The sequence below is a fragment of the Knufia obscura genome, assembly GCF_036327395.1.
Source record: "Knufia obscura strain CCFEE 5817 isolate CBS 148926 chromosome Unknown scaffold_1, whole genome shotgun sequence".
In the NCBI taxonomy this organism is placed as follows: Eukaryota; Fungi; Ascomycota; class Eurotiomycetes; order Chaetothyriales; family Trichomeriaceae; genus Knufia; species Knufia obscura.
The window spans coordinates 1,512,248-1,527,430 of NW_027042687.1; the positions used below are offsets into that span (position 1 = coordinate 1,512,248).

General features: G+C 51.8%; 5 protein-coding genes across 5 annotated transcripts; 3 read left to right on the plus strand and 2 right to left on the minus strand.

The window, feature by feature from the left end:
- Positions 1-1,822: 1,822 nt before the first annotated feature.
- Positions 1,823-2,251, plus strand: PMZ80_000559 (uncharacterized protein; the record flags this gene model as incomplete). Its single annotated transcript, XM_064869009.1, has 1 exon — positions 1,823-2,251. One exon carries the CDS (start codon positions 1,823-1,825, stop codon positions 2,249-2,251), a length of 429 nt encoding a protein of 142 aa, XP_064734506.1.
- Positions 2,252-3,628: 1,377 nt separating this feature from the next.
- PMZ80_000560 (uncharacterized protein) lies at positions 3,629-4,817 on the minus strand (the record flags this gene model as incomplete). The annotated part of the gene is made up of 3 exons (XM_064869010.1): positions 3,629-3,997; positions 4,051-4,367; positions 4,472-4,817. 3 exons carry the CDS (start codon positions 4,815-4,817, stop codon positions 3,629-3,631), a joined length of 1,032 nt encoding a protein of 343 aa, XP_064734507.1.
- A 906-nt stretch (positions 4,818-5,723) lies between these two features.
- nrf1 (GTPase regulator Nrf1) lies at positions 5,724-6,154 on the plus strand (the record flags this gene model as incomplete). The annotated part of the gene is made up of 2 exons (XM_064869011.1): positions 5,724-5,757; positions 5,811-6,154. 2 exons carry the CDS (start codon positions 5,724-5,726, stop codon positions 6,152-6,154), a joined length of 378 nt encoding a protein of 125 aa, XP_064734508.1.
- Positions 6,155-7,630: 1,476 nt separating this feature from the next.
- LST8 (TOR complex subunit lst8) lies at positions 7,631-8,977 on the minus strand (the record flags this gene model as incomplete). The annotated part of the gene is made up of 1 exon (XM_064869012.1): positions 7,631-8,977. The coding sequence occupies one exon, from the start codon at positions 8,975-8,977 to the stop codon at positions 7,631-7,633; it is 1,347 nt and encodes a 448-aa protein (XP_064734509.1).
- Positions 8,978-11,935: 2,958 nt separating this feature from the next.
- On the plus strand, positions 11,936-13,990 carry PMZ80_000563 (uncharacterized protein; the record flags this gene model as incomplete). The annotated part of the gene is made up of 1 exon (XM_064869013.1): positions 11,936-13,990. The coding sequence occupies one exon, from the start codon at positions 11,936-11,938 to the stop codon at positions 13,988-13,990; it is 2,055 nt and encodes a 684-aa protein (XP_064734510.1).
- Positions 13,991-15,183: the final 1,193 nt, after the last annotated feature.

The window sequence follows — 15,183 nt, forward strand, 5'->3', positions numbered from 1 at the left end:
CGGCGATGTCGCTTTGCTCAAACCAGAAGCTGCCAACAAGCTGACGAACTCAACAGCCAAGCCGTTGTTTTCTTGCTTCACTTGTTCCTGCTCATATCGCTGTGCCAACAGATATCGACCATTCTACGTTCTACGCTTTGTCGTGCTTTGGCGACCGGCCTTGGACGTTGAACGATCCGAAAATTTGTCTTCGAACTGAAACTACGCTACTGCAAGGTACGCGAGCACTCAACGCGGTTGAGGCGCCCAGCACAAACCCAGATTTGGTCTCTGACACGCCGCCCAGCCAAAAGCAGCACACATGCTCCTGCCCCTTTTGCTCCTTTCACCCTGCTTACGACTACATCGTTTGCTTTTGAGTCGCTGGCAGGCACGCTGCGCAACATGAAACAGGCCTCATCTACGCTTGCTTGTGCTTCGATCCTTATTGCTTTTTACCCCTTGAGTGGTCGTGCATCAAGAAGTGATGCAGCAAAACTCGCCAGCGCCAACTGAAACCAAGACCGATCAGATTCACTTTCTAGCTGCATACACTGCGTCTGCAGTATACGCGTCACATGTTTGCGATTCGCGCGCCTCAAAGCCTAACGAGATTGACGAATTGACACAGCCCACGTATTGTTACGAGCTTCGTGAAGCAGCGTGCTGTTGTGCCCTGGCAAGATGCCGCACCAGGTATGCACGTGTGATCGTTGCAACTGCCTGAACGACCGACATGACTTGTCACACCTGAGGTCCCTAGGCCCTAAGGCCGCCTAAATGCGCTACCTTCTCAAGGCATCTAACCACTAACCTGTCCCACTGGCACACTATGAGCAGCACATGCTAGACTGCACTTCACTCGTCAGGTGCACACCTTAATGCGAAGGGAAAGTTTGTGCTGATGCTTGGACGCCCCCGGCCGGAAGTGGCCGCACAACGTTCGGCACACTTTGATCATTCAAAATCGTGGAGAGACTCCTCGTACGAGACGTGGAGCGGTGACCACATCGACATCAACAGACATTGCGAAGATAGTTCGTGACCACATCTACCATATTCAGTAATGTTTTGACATAGCATGAGAGCGGATAGCAAGGCCCCAATCTAAGCGCGGAGTGTCCCGACAGACATTGTTGGAGCGACGATGAGGAGAACTGCTTTGCTGAATTTTCACAGATTCTCGGCCAAAAACGATGAACCCCAGGCACCATGTGATCTTGCGAAAGCGAGGCCCATTTGCGGTGAGAAACTCAGTGTCGAATTCACGAAGTCATATTGAGCGGCTATTTGAGATGTAGAGACACCTTCCTCGTGTCCATATCTGAGGTCGAGAGTTCCCAGCTTGAAACGATCTGTGCGATGGATTGCCATGACGGTCAGCTCTCTCCGATGCCTCGTCCAGACCGAATACTAGCATGATCATCCTCGAAGATTCGATTTCTCAACCGCTCAAGCAGGACATTGAGCCGGCGATATCACCACCTCTCGCTTGGTGGCAATATTCTGACCACCGAGATGATCACGCTCACGTCGAGGCACACGAACCGCGGGGCTGCAAGGACCAGGCAGATGCATACTGCCATTGTATCGTGTCTCTGGACCGACTCTATTCACGTTCTATTCACCTCACCGCATGCGGTCGACAAAGCCTGTTGTCTACAACCAGCATAAATGTAGGTCGATTTACTGCTAGATAACATGCTCTCGATCAGTCAATCTACCAGTTCAAACTGGTTATGGGCAGTCAGTTCCCGCTACTGCTATATTGCTACATCCCTAGTACAATTGATTCACCGAACAAAATCACAAACCAAAAAACCAAGCAGTCCGCACCACCAAAATGTTCCACGCCAAGTTCTACCTCCTTGCTCTGGCCGCATTGCCAGCACTACACCTAGTGTCCGCCGACGAGACTAAGATCAGATACGTCGGCTTGAGTCTGCTCTGGGATTGCAAGCCCAACGGGCTCCTTGACTGCGGCAAGCAGAAATGGATAGCGTACTGTTCCAGTCTAATAGGGACGTGTCTCATAGTCAACGGATACGAAGACAAGACATGCGTCCCTCTCCTCGATCCTGAGAAGTACGGCGACAAGGGCAGTGTCTTCATTAACCAGGTCGACAACCTCCGCTGCCACATGTATGTTGACGTCGATTGCAATGAGAAAGTCAACGAACCGTTGTCGGACCATATTGATAAGGCGACGGGGACGACTTACACATGGAATCGGGATGAGCTTGCTCATGCGTTTAGGTGTGGGAAAATTTAGAGTGCGTGTGGGAATGGGGGGTCTGAGCTTATCGTTTCAACAACGATCGGGACAGGCGTATTCCATTCGGAGGGGTGCCGAGGTGCTAGAGCTAGAGCCTCGACGGTGTCTGCAGTCGGACGTATCACCTCACCGCATGCGGTAGACGAAAGGTCCACTCAACTGCTGGATAGTATTCTCTCAGCCCATCAATCAGAGTAACAGTTGAACCAACAATCTACCAATTGAACCACATCCTCAAGTGGACCTGAACACACCTGGAGCATAGAACATATGCATCCGTCGCCACAGCATCTTCTGGTATAGTACAATGACTGGGTGCACGCCCTTGTGAGCTCTCGAATCTTAAAACCCCCATGCTGGCCCGAGCGCGAATGCACAGAGGGTTTAGAACTTCCAATCTTCACGACCTTGTCAAAAGTCTTTGTGGACATTCCATCTGTGAGACCTGACAAGCACTGGCAAGGGACGAACACGACCAGGTCAGCACCCAGCAAATACTGGTGGAAGGTAGGCCATGCACTCAGGTCACGCTCTCTCCTCCGCGTCAAGTATGATTGTCAAACGACGGTGCTGATGCTGCCCACTCATATCCTCCAAGCAGGTGCCATGATGTATGTTGAAGAAAGACACTGATCCATCTGCACAGCTGGCGCCCTGATCAAAGACCTTTGATCCCCCTTTCAACCTCGACTCCCGGGCTGATGTAGCTCAGAGGTCGAAGAACGACAGGCCTTCACAACCGCCCATTCTGCTACCATCTCTACCGTTTGACGTTAGCGTTCCGTCAATAGCGAAGGAGGGGCTCCATTGTTCGCACGCTCGAAGTATTTGTATATCCTGCTGACATACCAGTTGTATCCGTCTATCAGACGCTCTGTGCCAAACGTTTGGTGCCGCGCTGGCTCTTCGTACGTCTCTTGCCCTATTGAGTTGTGAGGTTGTCACGGATAAAACGGTTGGACCGCGTGAGGATTGCTGATGCCTCTGGTTCCTCATGTTTCGAACAGTAAGAGTGAAGCCAAGGAAATGGAATTGAAGTTCCGCTGAAGAGAAGCGCTGCGATATGATATTTAATTCTTTGACAATCCTAACTCGAGTGACCAACCAATCGCAGCATACCATGCATGATACGTTTCTCAAAATCCAACCAATGTACCTCCTGTCCCATTCGGTATCGTGAAGCTCACAGTTGAGCAGTATCAGTACATGCCTGCGCTGTTGTTCTGATCGCTGTTCCGGACGCTATCAATGGCACACCAAGCTACCGACTTCTAGCTTGGCCTCGTCCACATTGAACGGTAGCAGCGTCCGGTAGGCGCAACCCAAGGTTGTTGTTGCTTTTTCAATCGTTCTTCAAGGACAGAAAGGGAACAGCTATCCAACCCAGATCCAGACAATGCCCACCACAACATCCAGTCCCATCTTCTCGGCAGCCTCATACTTGAAGCTCCACATGCCGTCCTTCTCATTGTTCCAGTATGCTCCTGCTGCTGAATGCATGCCTCTTCTGCCCTGCCCCCTGCCCGTTGTCTCATCGACGTTGCTGCTTTTGTGTTGGACTATTGTGCTGTTTACAACGAATTTGAACTTCGATTGAGGAGCAGAGGTGGAGGAGCCGTTGCTTGTTGTGGCGCCTGTCTCGCCGACGAGCTCGGAGAGGATGGTATTTATGATAGTTGTGTTCCACGATTCGGTCTTGGAGTGGTCATAGGACGTGGTGGAATTGAGAGCTTTGTCGCATGCCTAAACATGTCAGTCAGTCCAAGCCTAGGAGAGTTCAGGAAGGTTGTCCATACATCAACTGTGATCTGCTTCAACTTCTCATACGGTAGCGGTGGCTCAGCTCCTGGGGTAGCCATCTTTGCCCAGACACCTAGACCTTCGTAATGCTTTTCTCTATAGCTCGGGTATCTTGCAGCGAGCTCGTCTTGTGCCTTTAGAATCTCTAGCTGAGCCTTAGAGATCAGGAAGTCGATGGGCTCTGGTTCTGGCTGAGGAAGCGGCTTCTCGTCGTAGATTGCCGGAAGCGTGTATCTTCGGACAGGGACAGTAGTGATCTGCGAGGCTTCTGAGTCGCTAGCGGCGGATTGCTCGCGTTGGAGGATAGTCTCAGCTGCGTCAGAGTAGGCGAAGACGCGGTACAGGGACGGTCGGGTTCAGTTTGCTGTGTTTGAGGCCTGAATGTTTCGTCGTCTGCGTCAAGGAACAGATGCTCACTCCGGCGATACTTTTCGAGGTCTTTCTGGGGACTGCTGCGATGCCTGGTATGAAGATTGAATGTGGATGCTTTTCGAACTAGTCGGCGGCGGAGCTGGATCAGCGAATGTTGTTTCTGGAGCTGCTCTTCTCGTTGTTGTCTGGCTGCAGCGCTTTGTTCTGATTCGACGGCTGTTGTCAAATCTATCCGGCTCCTTCGTCGATTCCTAATGCTGCTGAATTGTTGGAAGAGTCCGGCGCCTGAGTCTCTTTGCGGTAGAGGTGGTTGGACCTCATTGTTTACATGGCCGTTGTGATCTGCCCGGGCCGAGATGATAGACCTGGACTTCCGTAGTAAGGTTGCCATTCTCACCACTCCTGCACTTTCGACAGGCGAGTCAACTAGGCAAGTGCAACCAATGAAATGCTCGAATCAAGGCAGGTGCTGGTTTGCGGGGCGCAAGATCGAGTTGTGCTTGCAGCTGTTGGCAGAATCAACTGCACGAGCTTTTGGTGCTTGTACAGCGTTTTGCTTTTCTGACCAGCTTTTGCTCCGATGCTGTAGTGATACAAGAAGGAACATTTCTTATATCATCATCCTATTCTCCTGTCACCGAGTGAAAGTAGCAAAATTGGACTACACTACTCCGAAATACGGTGTCGACATCTTCACTACTGCAGCCATCCGTCCAGCATTTACACCTCGACCGACCTCGCCTAATCTGAGACACGATATCCCCGTCTAAGCTCCAAGATACCTCGAGACGGCCGCAAACCACAAGTCACGAGTACTTGCATATACCAGCGATTGTCGCACCTCGAACGATTCTCGGAGCAGGGAGTGCCTCCGCCTCAGCTAGCGACAATTGTTGGTCGAGGAACAGAAACAACGAGCAATTAGGAAGGCTCGGCACAAAACACCTTACGTGGCACTGTTGCGCGGGAGCATCAGCGACGAGAAAGGCAAGGGCTTCAGGTACAGGACGCTGAATTCACTCAAGCATCTGGCAGCGGAATTCTATCTGAAGTTCGTCCCAACGGCAAGCTTGTGATCACATCTCAAACTCCAGCTCCTCCATCAACCATCCCTACCTTGACCTCCACTGGATACAGTACCGGCAGATCGAACTTCTACCATTCTATTAGAAAAGCATCAGATTATCTCAGCCACTACTCTTTACCAACTATTCGGAAACACCCACGTCGACCACTATACGGTTCGGTCGACACAACAGTTTTTGGCGATTCCGTTCCGAACGACAACAATAACAACATGTCTTCGCAACCTCTCCTCCAGACTGCACCGGGTACGCCTCTGCCCTATTCTTCACGCTTGTCCTGATCACTAACATTATCCCAGGCAAGCGCATAGCCCTCCCAACTCGAGTAGAACCAAAAGTCTTCTTCGCCAACGAGCGAACTTTCCTCTCATGGCTGAATTTCACTGTTATCCTTGGTGGTCTAGCAGTTGGTCTTCTCAACTTCGGTGATCAAGTGGGCAGGATCAGTGCCGGTCTCTTCACGCTCGTCGCGATGGCAGCCATGATATATGCGCTATTTACATTCCACTGGAGAGCCAAGAGCATCAGGCAAAGGGGTCAAGGCGGATTCGATGACCGGATCGGACCTACCGTACTTGCCCTTGCTCTGCTGGCTGCTGTTATTGTCAACTTTGTATTGAGGGTTGTTGAAGGCAAGGCATGAGCAAGCAGAGCCTTGACTCTGGGCAAGCGACATTGGTACATAGATATGGAGTACCCAATATGGAGAAGTACGTTGGTGCACGATTCAAGAGCCGCAATACCGAGATATTGCTCATCCTCACGAGGTAGGCACTGGCCTGCAAACCATATATCTGTTAACGGGGAGCAGCGCCGAATTAGCACGATGGCGGATATAGAGTGAACATAGAGCTTGAATGCCATTACTTTTGCAACACAGGCTCGGACAGACTGAGCACAGCCCAAGCGTGGTCTCAACAAGCACCTCCTACCACCAAAACCTCAGCCCAATTCCTGCCAGACAATTGTTTTAACGTTCGATTCGTAGTTCCAACTTCTACCAGGATGTGAGACCAAATCTGCGCATAGATCCCGCAGGCCGTTAATGGTATTTGGTACGCGCTCGTACTGTAATCGGAGATGGTAATGTTTCACACGCTGAACACTACTTGTCCATTCCGGGATACACGGTTCTCTACTTGGAGGCAGCGAAACCAAGTCATACATGCACTATTTCACCTGACCAGAGATGCAGAACACAAATTGAGGTGCAACGCGCCGTTCCATATTGAACAAGCATTGAGAAGGTAGAACCATTAGGATTTGGTGCTGTCCTTCGATCTCACGTTGTTCGGGTCAGATCACCGTGTCTGCTCACAACTGGGGTACTAGGATATGTTTGTGCTGTTCCGCTGAGCTTAGAAGCCGGCGGCGGTGCGAATCTTGAACATCTCGTAACGAGTCCGCAATCTTGGGTGCGGTGTGTTCCCTCGCTCCACGGCTTGAGACCTGTAACAGGACTCGGTTGCTGAGCTTGGGATAAATAGTGGGCCGAGCACGTAGCATCCAATTGGGAATTTCTGGGAATCGGGCATAGAGGTTCTGATAGCTTCAATTCAGCAACCACGGGAATACGCATTTTGTGTTTCAATGTGCGGTTGCGTTGTCTGCGAGTTGGATGTGTATGCACAGGGCAGGGTGTGCTGATTCGGGCAAGCCAGAGGCATGCGTGGTTGTGAGGATTTGGGTCTCGTTGGGATAGACTTTGAATATCGCGTTGACATCATGGGGAGATATATGGAATCTTGACGAGCAAAATCGTCCTATACCAGATCAGAGTCATTGGTGAGCAAGATTGACAAGCAGAGGCCTGGTTCAAGTAGCTGTGTTTTCTTGCCAGATCCTTTCTAATACTATTTTAGTCAATGCTGATAGTATCCATCGCAGATTTCTGCTCAAAGTGTCAAGTAAGAAATGCTCCCAATGCTGTTGCGCCGCTTGCCATTAACTCAGACGCCGCTTGGTATAAAACATGCTCCGAAATTAGCTGATATCTGGCACGTAGCCAACACCAGTGATGTGTTGTGCCAGACCATAGCTCCCCGCCAGGCTCTGGCTAGGCTGCTCAGGGAAGTCACGAACATCCTGCTCTTCCCTCCACCTGATAAATGTGGTATGTCTAGGCACCTGCGCCCGAATAGTCGTTCAGCGCGACACACACTGCTCCTCTGTGGTGACCAGAATACTGCCGAATGATGCTCGCGCTCGATAGCTCCCATAATCTGGCATAGTGGTCACTACACACAGTTACCAGATATGCGCTATCTGCGGAAAATGCGCAATCCCAAACCCAGCGTTGGTGGTTCTCGAGGGTCGTCTCAAGCGGTAGAGGCCGTCTATGTGTAATGATTGGTTGCGGAATTAGTGAGTTGGGCAGGTGTCCTGTGCTGGCACTTCCACCAGTGAGCGGCGAACTGGTGCTGGAGAGGGAGGACGTGCCATTCGTGCTTGATGTGTTCGGACGGATAGAGACAGAACTGCTGAATGTGGTTGTGGGTAATGATTGGGAGGATTGAACTGGTGTTTCGGGTGAGGAGCCATATTCCGTTTCGTGGTCGAAATCTTCTAGGTCTTGGAGGCTGGGGTCCACACGCCAGATCTTGACGGTGTGGTCTGCTGAGCAGGTTGCGAGGAGTTTGATATCGGGGCTGAGGAGGAGCCGAGTAAGATATTCCTTGTGAGCTTTGAAGACGCGGCAGGGCGCTAGGGAAGTCTCGTTATTCTCTTGGTACATGCGCCAGATATAGACGTCGCCGTGGTTGTTTCCTGCTGCGAGGAGAGAACCGTCGTTCGCGACACTGACGCTTGATACTGAGACGTCCTCAGCCGGGATCAGCTGGTGGGTGCACTTGTCTGAACCTAGATCGAACACTCGAACGTTGCCTCCTCTATCGGCGCTGACGATTTCGCCTTGATTTGGATGTATGACCACATCATTGACTGGATGAGTGTGCGCGTAGTTCCGCTGTACATTCCCTGTCCTTGTATCCCATACTTTTACTGTGGAATCTTCTGAGCTTGTGACCATCCACTTTGTGTCCACGTGAAATGCTACTGCCGTAATATTATTGCTGTGGCCTTCGAAGACCATGATCGGCGAAGGGTTGGATGACTTGATATCGTAGAGGCGGACCATATGCCGACCGGCTGCGGCCAAGTATTTCTTGTCGGGTGTTATACATAGTCGGTTGACCTGAGACTCAGGGTGTTGGATGGTTCGACTGCAGATGCCTGAGAGGGCCTCCCAGAATCGTATAGTGTGGTCATAGCCGGCTGAAATGAGGAGACAGTCAGTATTATGCGCAGCTCGTCTTGCAAGCTCGGTTGAGAGAGAAGCGAAAGCTGTCGTCGAAACCTCATGTTCCTTATAGACCACTGGCATAGACGAGCAGGGCGGTGCAACAGGCAGATTATGGTAGCGAGCGTGGTTTGTGCGTAGCTTACCTGTACACAGAATAACACTCATCTCGTTGTCCGTTTGTTGCTATGTTCAATCCATGGGTGTGCTAGCAACATCCGATCTTGCGCTGAGTAGTTCAGCTTCCTCTGCCTATGTCGAGCATGAATTGAATAGTCTTTACCGGAGTGTGTAATCTTTAGCGCATCAATGCTCGCTCAACGTATCATGGCATGACAGTCAAGACACTTCGAAGTCGAGCGCAGGAGCAGTTCCTGATACAGCGGTAGGCAGTGCTACGTAGAATCAAGTTCATCTGACTGCGCGCGTGGTACAAGAGTGGGAGTTCAAGTTCTCACGTGTCGACGAGTCAGTTTCGCACGATCTTATGGTGATCATGTGAGATCTACTGCACGGTTCGGCCTAGCTTAGCCAAGCCATGCCCCGCCTCCTTTTACCATTTCCTGTATGCCGACCTAGATTGGGTATACTGAACGATTGGTGAACGAAGCTATCAGCGGAAAGCTTCGAACAACGGAATGAAACACATGGGCGATCTTCGCGTAGATGGTGCAATCCAAACTAAGCACATATCGTATAAAACAAATCCAGGTCCGCAGCTTTAGCTTCTGTTGTTATCACCAGGCACGGCATTGTCAAGCCCATTCCCTTCGACTACATTCCTTTTTGTCGAATGAAGTAGCTCCATCCCAGCAAGGAGCGACGCAGAGGCAAAGTCCAACGAGATGGCCGTGAAAGCTCACCGGAGCTGTTCTTGTCTCCGCCGGAAGCTGGACGCTGTAAAGGAGGCTCTGCGTGTGTCAGCCCGGTGACCAGATCGATGCACGCGGCAGCTGTCGCAAGAGAAGACGATTCATCTTGTGGAAAGGCCTGCCGGTCAGGGGCAATTGCATTGCACTTTGTTTTGGGGTTCAGCGAGCGTTTTAAGTCCTTCCAATTGCTTGGTCGATATCGACCTTTGTCAATATGGCTGGGGCTGCACGACATGCAAAGGTTTGGACGCTTGTGAGAGTATCAAGAGACTGAGGCTGACAAGGTAACAGCGTTGTTGCACATCGTCTGCTCGTAAGGAGGTGGATGCTGTAGGCAGAGATAGTCAATACAAACAGTACTGTATCCTCACACTTTCTTGACCACGATCTGAGCATCCATGCACGATCTGAGCATTCATGCCTACCGTTATCGACGGGTGCAGAGTGCATCATCCTATACCGACCATACACATCGCCCACGATAGACGCAACAAGACGTGATGCATCCTTGAGCATGTCGATCTATAACGTTCCGACTGTATGGCGCTGACATGCTGGAGAGGTCTGCTCCGAACAGCGCGAGGATGTCTGACTCTGGTATATACTTAGCAAGATGATCCGTGGAATCCATACTCGGACTTGCCGTCAGACACTTACATCATGATTGCTTACCAAAAGTCGCTGGATGCTGTAAAGCGTACAAAGATTTCCTTGGGTCAAAGCATCGCGAATGTCCCTGGATCGATCGATTGAAGAAAGAGTGTTGGAGCAGGTCGAAGGTCTGCAAGAGGTTGCTGATGGAAAGACAAACGGGAGAAAAGAAGGACGGAAAAGTCAGCTTGGCTTGACATGATGCACCCTTTCGATCACCTGTCAGCGCCTCAGGCACAGCAATACTATACGCTTGTCCCAATCTTCGAAGGTACGTCCTAGTCTGGCAAGCTTACTTTGCCTTTACTGACTCGTGACTGACAGATTACCAGATGTGGCTTTTGTCACCTTGCTAGCAATACCATACCACCGCCTTCGGACGTTTCTATTGGCCGGTGCGAAACACCTCGCGCGCCAGCCCTGGCTGAAGCTTGTTGGGTGGAGTCCTATGCCTGCCTCACTGTATGGTGGTTACTTAGCGCTCTCATATGAAGACAGGACGATACTGTCTGTCGTCACTGGTGTCGGGCCTGTGTGAAGCAGAGACTCACTGCGTATAGCTTACACGATCGTCGATTCCCGTTTCTTCCACCAAAGTCTTGCAAGATGTTGTACCAAGGATGTCTCGTTGCCTCTCACGAAAAGAGCCTAACCCCATTGTGTGCTGACTCACAAGCACAACGAACTCCCGAGGATAACCTAATGTGCCATAGCTGGGGCCGGAACTCATGTCCACGAGCAGTTATGTTGGGAGGCTCAGATCTCGAGGCCGAGATCCGTACGATCGATCGACCCCACCACCTACCGAACATGGCGCATAGTCAGTCACCACCCGCACAATTGGCTGCTGTCATTGGCCTGCCTTACCCGTTGATGGAATCCAAGGCTGTACCGACCACGAACTCGGGACACTAGCAGCTCGTACAGCCAGTCGGAACGATATTGTCGCCGACTGCCAGTGCCAGTGCCATACCCTTCTCAGCCTTCTGTACCAACATCCTCATCGCAAATTTTGAGACATTCCTTGCGCCGACCGTACCGTATACCTCGAAAACATGCGCAACAATTAGGCACAACTCAAGTTACTGTCCTCTGAGTGGGCGGGCGTGCCAGGAGAGGCGAGAAGTATGACTGGTCTCGCAGGTCCTCAGGATGATGCACGCCGCTGCGCAAGTTTCTCACGCTCACATTGGCAGTGCAAATGGCAATGAGGCACTTTTCAGGACTCTACCATCAATATCACGCTGTTTAGCGCAAATCTTGAGCACTACCACTGTTGCAAGTTTTGGTCGCTGTTCGGGGGGGAGGATGAATTGCACGATTCTGCAGTCCATAAATACCGTGCGAGCAGCCTGTGTGTACTTTCTTTTCTACACATCACTCCAGTAGTCTATGTCAGCACAGTTCTCTAGTCTTCGGGCCAGAACATTGTGTATGGACTACTAGGGTTATAAGTTCACTTCAAGAGAGTTACGAAGCATCAGCAAGCTAGCGTTGTACTCTTTGCAGTCTGTTAGCAGATACTTCACGGCTCATACCACTCTCAGACATCACTCAGACCACCTTCACACTTCTCTCACTTCACCCTGAGACATTTGTCAAGATGGCTTTCAACACTCAATACGGCTACACCTCCCACATGAACTTCCTTGCCGAGGCGTCTCAGCAGACGCAATGGCAGCAGCAGCAGGTGCCACAGCACTGGCCTGCTGTTCAAGCACAATCTTTCGCCGGTGCATATCAATATGCACCACAATCTCACATGGGCATGCCGCAAGGCTATGCTCATGCTCAGGTGTCCTTCACCCAAGGCACCTCACAGCACCCTGGCCTGCCGGTCAACGCAGGCATGCCAGCACTGAGCCAGCAATGGCTCCAAGTACAGCAGGAGCAGGCCCGCGCCGCCGCTTCTCGTGCGCGTGCTCGTGCTCGTGCGCTCGCCCGCCCTGCTCCCGCCCGTGCTCCTGCTGCTGTACCCCAGCAGCAACCATCATTCACCGAGATGTTGATGGACGGAGGTCTTCTAGACTTCCTGCAGAGCGACGCTCCCGTCGTCCCTGCCGGTCCAAAGGACCAAGATGTCGTCTCGCACGACATGAATATGCGAGCTGGTTCTCCACCAGCTCCACAACAGCAGCAGGCTCCACAGGAGCCAATTCAGATCGACCTCGCTTCCGACGACGAAGATGAGGTTCGAATCATCGAGGCTCCTGTCAGTTCAGCCTCAGTTCCTGAACAGCAGAAGAACCAGGAATCTGCTGCTCAGACTCCTTCCGCCGCCTCGCTCTCCCCTCCGCAGTTCCAGAATTCGGAGGACGCCAAGCAGACATTCGCCGCCATGAAAAAGAGGTACAAGGGCAAGCTCCTCCGTGTTGCAGCTCAAGCTCAGCAGGTGAGCGTGCTTGCCAAGACCTCCTTGAACGATCAAGGGTGGGCCGGCAAGGAATTACGCAACAACAAGGCAGCTGAGTACCTCCAACAGCAGGGCGCTTATCACGTACCAGCACCGGTGCCGATGACACAGCCGGAGCGTGAGGAATGGAATGCCATGCTAGATAGGGCGCTTGACATGGCAGGGCCGTCGAGCACGCAGGCCAAGTCTCCAAAGACACCGGAGACACCAGTAGCTGATGTGCCGGAATCCGGGTCAGCTACGTCTTCGGGGTCTCAGGAGGCCGTCGCGCCTAAATCTGCAGTTGCTGAAAAGACGACTGCTGAGAAGACACCTGCTCCTCTGGCCGATTATGGCGAAATGTTCCTCGAGGACGACGACGAAGGCGAGAACGTGGAGCTGGAGATCATCAACGATGCTCCCACAGGGTCCACTTCCGCCGGCGAGATGGACCTGGGTGAGGCCAAGACAGCCCAGCCCATGGCTGAAAAGAAAGCCGAGCTCGCTGCTGCCGTTTCCGCTCCCACTCCCACTGCCATTTCTTCTGAGCCAAAGAAGCGTGGGCGGGCAAAGGGCACCAAGAATAGGCCCAAAGAGGAGATCGAGGCTGAAAAGGCCCAAAAGCAGGCCGCAAGGGAGGCCAGAGAACGGGCGAAGCAGGAGAAAGCTGCTTCTGCATCAAAGCCAGCTTCGAAGAAGCGCAAGGCAGCCGACACCGAAGATGCTGCCGCGTCTGAGCCAGAGCCTGCAGCCAAGAAGGCCCGAAAGCAGGCTAAGCCCAAGCCCGAGGTCGTATACAAGAACGACGCCGAGCGCCAGCGGGCTGAGGCAAAGGCTCGGATGGCGGAAAAGAAAGCTGCCTTCCGCTCTGAACAGCTGGTGTCCTCTCGAGATGGCAGCCCTGCTGTCGAAGAAGGTCCGGTCATTCCAGCTCTGACAGCAGAAGAGGAGGCGGAACTTGATGACCTGTTCGATGATGACTCGTCCGATGAGGAAGAGATCATCGAGGAGGACATCCTGTCAGCCGAAGATGCTGCCAAATATGGAGCCATGTTCGAGGAAGACGAGAGCACTCAGGAGGCACCGGTGTCCTCCTCGTCTGAAGACATGTCAGCCGAAGAGGCTGCCGAGATTGAGGCCATGTTCGCGGAAGAAGCGGCCGCTCAGGCTGAGACCGCTGATAGTGACTCTCTCTTCGGCGACGAGTGCGGGGAGGATGCCATCATGGCATACGAGTCCGAGAGCGAGATCTCTGAAGAAGAGTAGGTCTTGCTGGCAGGACATGGAATGGTGATGAATTGGTTAGTTCAGGGAACGCCAACCACCAAAAGCAGTATCCAAGGCACACGCCTCGATAAGCTGGACCTTCAAGCAGGAAATCTGGTAGCATTTCGATATGAAGTTGATACAATTCTGGTGTGAAATCGGTACGAATATGGTATGAACTTGGTATAGACTCGGAATGAACTTGGTTGAACTGAGTATGAATTTGGTTGAAGTAAGTATGAACTTGGTACGGATCTGGATATGGAATTGGTGTCTTTTGGGAGTTCAAGCTGCGGTCGACCAAGTGCTGGAAGATCAGCATTGCAGCTTTGTATGAATATGGATGAGTCAATGACAAGGAACGAAAGCCAACGGCAGACACGAAAACACACAGCGATGGATTAGCAAACTTGCATGGATTGGGCTTGCAAGCGGCAAAGGATGAGCCGCAGGTGCCTGAAAAGGACGCTCAGCTCGAGAAGAGTGGGCATTTATGATCTTCATGAAGTATGGGAATTGAGATTGATAGCGGGTACATCGGGGGATCTCATCTAGCCATTGAGGCCAAGGTGTGAAGGCGAAGACTCGGATGAGCTTTGGACAGACATGTATAGATGAATCAACCATGTCAACGTCAACAATTTTCAATGCACATCGTGTTTGTATTTCGCCGTCCTTTCGTAAAGATGCTGCTGCCGTCTGCTCTACTCTTTCATCCTCCTTTTCCCTGATCTTGTAGTCATGAGATTGAGCTGGCATGGATCGTAGAATCGAAGGGACCGTATCGTGTTTGTGTGTATTCGCAAAGTGGGACGACGACCTCGTGGCGAACAAGGATCGAAAGGTTTGCTGTTGCTGCAGCACGCGGAACATGTGTAAACGTAGAGGCTGAGTTCAGTACGACTCAATTCTGCAAAAGTGCATTATCTCCGAGAGGCTGAATCAGGGTGACGCAAGATTGAGGCAAAATGCATGAAAGACGACCTCATGTTTGGAGAAGAGCTCGAAGTATTCATCGCAGTCATATTGAGATCGCAGTGGCCAACGGCGAGCCCGAGTCCACCTCCACCTACGAATAATCATTGCAGCACCTGCCGGTATATCTTCCTTGCTCTGAGTTAGTGAATATCCCAAGTCGTGGACGACCCTGCTAATTGGGAAATGCGATGTTCCAATAAGGCGTCTGAATTGTG